The sequence below is a fragment of the Propithecus coquereli genome, unplaced genomic scaffold (assembly GCF_000956105.1).
Source record: "Propithecus coquereli isolate 6110/MARCELLA unplaced genomic scaffold, Pcoq_1.0 Scaffold146, whole genome shotgun sequence".
Lineage (NCBI taxonomy): Eukaryota > Metazoa > Chordata > Mammalia > Primates > Indriidae > Propithecus > Propithecus coquereli.
Window position 1 is genome coordinate 36,929 of NW_012138969.1, and position 6,054 is coordinate 42,982.

General features: G+C 36.1%; 1 protein-coding gene across 1 annotated transcript in view; it reads right to left on the minus strand.

The window, feature by feature from the left end:
• LOC105806753 (hemicentin-1-like) overlaps positions 1 to 6,054 on the minus strand; it is a gene marked incomplete at its 3' end in the record, with an annotated part of 144,142 nt that overhangs the window by 27,256 nt on the left and 110,832 nt on the right. The window contains exons 33-34 of the mRNA XM_012639958.1: positions 5,483 to 5,764; positions 4,295 to 4,462 (exon numbers count right to left, since the gene is read on the minus strand). Coding sequence (XP_012495412.1) covers positions 4,295 to 4,462; positions 5,483 to 5,764 — 450 coding nt within the window. The remainder of the gene's footprint in view (positions 1 to 4,294; positions 4,463 to 5,482; positions 5,765 to 6,054) is intronic.

Consider the following 6,054-nt stretch of genomic DNA (forward strand, 5'->3'; position numbering starts at 1 on the left):
CTCAGGCTGGTTTCGAACTCCTGAGCTCAAACAATCCGCCCGCCTCGGCCTCCCAGAGTGCTAGGATTACAGGCGTGAGCCACCGCGCCTGGCCGTCAAGGACTTTTAAAAAAAAAAAAAATCACCATAGAGGCTGGGCACAGTGGCTGACACCTGTAATCCCAGAACTTTGGGAGGCTGAGGCAGGAGGATTGCTTGAGGTCAGCCTGGCCAACATAGCAAGACCCTGTCTCTAAAAAAAAAAAATTAAAATAGCTGGGCATGGTGCTGCATGCCTGTAATCTCAGCTACTCAGGAAGCTGAGGTGGGAGGATTGCTTGAACTCAGGACTTTGAGGCTGCTGTGAAACATGATTGTACCACTGTACTCCAGCTTGGGTGACAGAGTGAGACTCTGTCTCTAAAAATAAATAAATTACATGGTTTAAGGCTATATAAAATAGAATAGATAATTCAGAAGAATTTTCTCATTCAATAAATAAAAAAATACAATGCTAGGTGGCACACAGCAAGCAAGAAATAGAATTTCACAGAGAAGGTGAAGTTGGAATACAATCTTCAAAGGCAAGTATATTTTAACACATGGGTTGGGAGATGCTATTGTAAGTGGAGTATGAATGAAGAGATAGGGGTAGAAAGCAGATGTGTAAAACGGTACCTGAAGCACAGCAGGTGGAAAAACAGAGATAAGGCTAGATAGAGCATGGTCAGATTCTGTTGGCCACTGAACGCTATGCTAAGGAATTTAGGCTTTACTATGTTCACTAAAGGCTATGGAAGCCTGTGAATAAAAAAAGGTCATGATCTTATTTGTGCTTTAGAAAGATAACTGTTACAGGATGTTTAGGACAAGATTACCAGTTTGCCACTGAACATATTAAAATGGGAATGCCAGCAAGAAGACTAGACCAGCAATCCAGATCCGAGTGACATCAATATAAAAGGGATAGGTGACATCGTGTGACTCCAAGCTTTCAGTTGAGTTTCACAGAATCCTGTAACTACATATATCAAAGGTTATGGGATCCCCTCATGCGCTACTATAACACTGCCTTTGTTTTCTTTTTATATTTTGAACTTTGTACCATTTTGTTTGAAGAAATAGTCTTCATCCAAGAGATGCATGCAGACTGATATACTAAGGGGCATAATTTGAAGGTCAACTCTAAGGATAAAGGTAGAGGAGCCAACAAATGAGATGAAGCCAAGCTTGCAGAGAACTAAGAGACACACCAAGAGAACAGTCCTGGAAACCACTGGAGGAGTAAACTTGAAGAAAAAAAAAAATCGGTCATTTTGTAGTAATTTTCTAGCTGGTGTATTTTTGCTTAGCATCCTGAAGTTGAACTAAAAAAACTGTAATGGCTAAACTTGAAATTTTCATGTAAATATTCACCTGAATCTGGTTTTGCCAAATGTTTCCATCTGTTTTCTGTTTATACAAATACAACGAGCTGACATTGAGCTTTTCCTATAAACAACCTCCCCACCCTCAACCCACTGAAAGGCGAACTTAGCAGTATCTTATTCAGACAAACGAAGCTGGTTATCTGAATCCGGTCTTTTTTTCCCAACTGAATTTAAGCAAACAAAGTTGAATACAGAAATTATCTACATGTCTTTTAAAACACTTATGTAAATTAGGAAAGGATTCAAGTACTCACTGCTACTTCAGATTAGAGAGACCAGAATATGATCCCAATCGAGAGAGATTAAAGGAATACAACTTCCATGAATCACTGCCAGCTCTCCAAACCTCAGCCTCATAAGTCTCATGATTTTTCATTTCTCTTCTCTGGTCCTCTCACTTACTCCAGTGAAAAACAAAAGGGTTCTGACAGTAAGTTATATGGAGATGTTTTTTGTACCTATTAAATTTTTATAGCAGTTATCTGTTCTTGGCAGATAACTTCATAACAATGGTAGGGTCTTCGCCAAAGTACTGCTTTCAGAAAAATTGCACTGAAAGTCTCAGGAGGACTAATCTCAATGAACAGAAGTGTGCAGCAGACCGAGGACCAAGCGAGTCATATGCCATTCATTTGATTCTCATTCATCTATTGCACAAGACACATGTTCAGATCGTAAAACTAAATAACTCCTTTGGCAACACCACAAGGTGAAATACTTTTAATGTATTCACTCAGGGATCCCCAGCTGCTAGTCAAGCAAAATAACACTAAATAAAACCAAAACACCACTCCTGTAAAATCTAGAACAAGCCAGAGTATATCACTTTATCTTGCCTTTTTCACTTCCAGAAGCTCTGATGTACTTGTTGTATTTAATAAGAGGTCCTACTTTCTCATCAATTGAATATTTTTTTAAAAGCCAAATAATATAAATATAATTTCAAGCCAAAAAGATAATACGTTCAGGCTTTTGGTAACCAAATCTTAATAAAATCTTTGCTATTACTATGCACTTCCTAAGATCAACAGAGACTGAGTCCTGTGAAAATGAAAGCATCACAGTAAGGACATAGAAAAGTTTCCCAGGACTGGGAGACCACAAACATCCAGGTTGTTTATGGCAATAATGACAAAGAGGTATTGGACGCTTACCATAGAGGCAAGTACTGTGTTAACTGCTTTAGACACATCGACCCATTTCATCTTTACAAAAATCCTAAGAGGCAAATGCTATTAATATCTTCACTTTACAAGTGATGAAATGGAAATTAGCAAAGTTAAGTAACTAGCCTGAGGTCATAAATAAAGTATTATAGGCTATAAATGTGGTTAATAGCAATGTACATTCATCAACCTCCTATCATGTATTAGGCCAAGATCAGGAAGAAAGAGAGGGACCTTGGGTTATTTAGACCTAATTGCAACACTAGGAAAGGGTCTTTTCTGGAAACGCTTTCAATAGTGACAATTTAAACTTTCAACAGATTTAGGGGCAGGGAGCTTATGGCCACTTAAAGTTGCTCATCTTGACTTTAAACACGCTAAATATTTTTTTTAAAGTTGTTTATATTCAGACTCAAATCTGTCCCTAGAATCTTCCATACATTGACATTACTTTTAACCTCTGGAACTAAACAAAACCAACATAGCGCTTTCTACACCACAGCTTTTCAATTATTTAAATTTAATTTGCATTAGGCAGCAAATAAACCACAAGGTTTACTTTTCTAAGCTAAATCAATCAGATGTATTAATTATTTCATGATCATTTATCATCATGGTTATCTTCCTTTGAAAATATTATCAATAAATCCTTCTTCTAGTCTTCCTAATAAGGCCTGCTAAGTCTAGAGTACAATTGATCTCTTACTTTTCTTATTGGAGAAAATATAGTTTATTAATGTGGCAAAATACTGCTTTTGTTTTCTTGCTAATCATATTATACTGTTAATGCATACTGAGTAACTAACACAATTCAGAGATCTTTTTATATTAAGAATTCTGAATCTATACCTCACCATAATTTTCATCATTGGTTTTTACTATAAGTACAGAAAGATTATAAACTAGTACAATCCTAGATTTAGAAAAGGCCATGTCATCACAAGCCTTATTTAACCTTTATCTTGTTAGGTTTAACTCAAAAGTTCCAGCATGAGGTATATTTGAATTTGGATGCCTTCATTCAAAATAACTAGGTATTTTTCTAAGTATCCAAGCTTTTTACTAACCACAAACTTGGCAAGATTATCTTCCTAGTCTGTATCCAAGTGATCAGTAAAACGGGCCAAGTGCAGATTCCTGTGACATATCTCAAGAAACCTCTCTCCATGCTTATACTGATCCATAAATGACAAGCTATTCACAGGTTTTCCTAAATAATTATATGAGGACTAAGCTGAATATCTCTTTTACAATAATGATAAAGTCTTAGCTCACAGGAAGCTATCTCATCCTAGAAATATAAACATCATTGAGATTAGTCACGAATAAGCTGAAATTCTTGGATACAGGGGTATGTTATATAACACGATTCACTGTAGACTTTGGATCTGATTTCAGCGCTTCTTTTAATTCTTCACTTTTCAGATTGGTTGGTCCTTACTGTGGCGTGAATGCTTTGACATCTCGATGATGAAAGCAATAAGTGAGTGCCAAGATTTATCTCCTAAAGGAGTCTAGAGATGTTTGCATATTTCCCTCTTTGTAATATACCTATGTCCTTCTAAATATTTTTTATTAATATGATTAATGAGTATTATAGTAAGCAGCTAGATCAAAAAGGAAAATAAAACAATAAAAACTCCAAGAAACCTGAAATTAAGGAGAAATTGGGGCCGTATGAAGCTAACCAGATTATCAGGCTACCAGAATTTCTAATACCTGAGAGAACCCTCACAGAACTGCTAAGGCTGACAGGCCACCCATCTTTAAGCCAGGTTATTGAAGGCAGGGGAATTCCCGAAGCTTCACAAGTCAAGGACACAGAGTTCTTTTCCACCACACTGATATTTTCAGGTGCCCCATGGTTTCCTGTGATGCTTGGAGGGGCTGTAAGACAAAACAAAACAAACAGGAAATGGAAAGCAAGGTAGCTAATGTACATCAAACACCAAATCTTAAACAGCTTATTGTTACTAATAAAGCTTCCATTTTTTGGTCACCAGTAAGCAAAATAAGTAACCACGACAATGAGCTATTTTTTTGTGTGTGTGATATTCCTGGAAGTAAAAATGTCATTTCTTCCCCATTCTTAGCAGTAAATGACTTTTATATTGGTATTCCAATAGTGGTTAGTGATTTTGTATGAGTTACTCATCTTTTCTGGTAAATTTACAATATGGATTCATGACCTTCTTATGGGCAAGATTTTCTAAAAAATAATTCTAATCCTAAAAATTAAGAGTAATCTAACAAAAAGATATTTCAGATTAATTCATTTTCTGTTTTGTATTGTGATTCATTTTGCTTTGGAGCACACACCGGTTGCAAATTACAGGATATTAACATTGAACTTTGTACATGTCTTAACTGGATTTAAGTTACAAGATTTGTGTCCATTAAACTCACCATTGTTTCTACAAATTTAAAAATTATACTTCAAATTTTATGCATTCAAATAGTTATCCTGTGTATGTGTATGTTTGGTCTGTTCCTACTGACATTTAGGGCTCATTTAATTAGACTATTAAAGCTAACTTCAGTATAGTTTATGCCTAACTGATGAACCTATGTTTATATTAACCTAGGTAAGCCAGCAAATTTGGAAAACATATAATACAGGAATTTTACTTGGTACAGCATTGGACCAAAAGCACTTAAAGAAAACAATTTTCTATTTTACTATGTGCTTTCCTAAAAGAATACCCAATATGTGCTTATCTCAGCAAGGTAAATAATGTGAGGTCAGGCATAGAAGGATAAATGATAAGACTGATCAAGGAAAAGTATATGTTTTAAAAAGGATGGACTATAAATAAATGACTTTCAATAGTTAAGCCTCTACTTTCCATCCAGGATGTTTGATTATATCAGCCAGTGAATAGACCTACTGGGCCTCTTTTTACTTACCATGTACACTTAAGTCATATTTTCTGTCAGTCATTCCTGCTACATTTACAGCAACACACACATAACGGCCTGTGTCAGATACATGAATGTTCTTCAGCTGAAGGATGCGACCTTCATCCAATATTTCCACTCCTCTTGCCTTGGTCAAGGGGCGGCCATCTTTCATCCAGGTGACTGTTGGTTGAGGAATACCCTGCACCTCACACTCCAAGGAAATACTCTTGCCTCGAATCACAATAATTTCAGTAGGGTGGCTGCCACTGTTGGTTATGGTTGGTCGAACTGGGCAGGGGGGAAAGAAAAAAGAAACAAACAGGAAATATGTGCTTCAAGTCTAAATAGGAATTTACATCAGCCAAAGTTAAATACATTTTTTGTGTTAAAATATTAACTACTAAAGAAAAGACCCAGGACTATTTGATGTGGAATTACTATATTAACAGGTGGAATTCTTCTCCAATGTTTCTAAACGGGTTCCTACCTAAAATGAAACTGTCAACACAGTAAGAAAAGATTGTTGTGCTTTCTTTAATACAAATATTTGAACTTATCACATGTAGTTCTGTTTTACA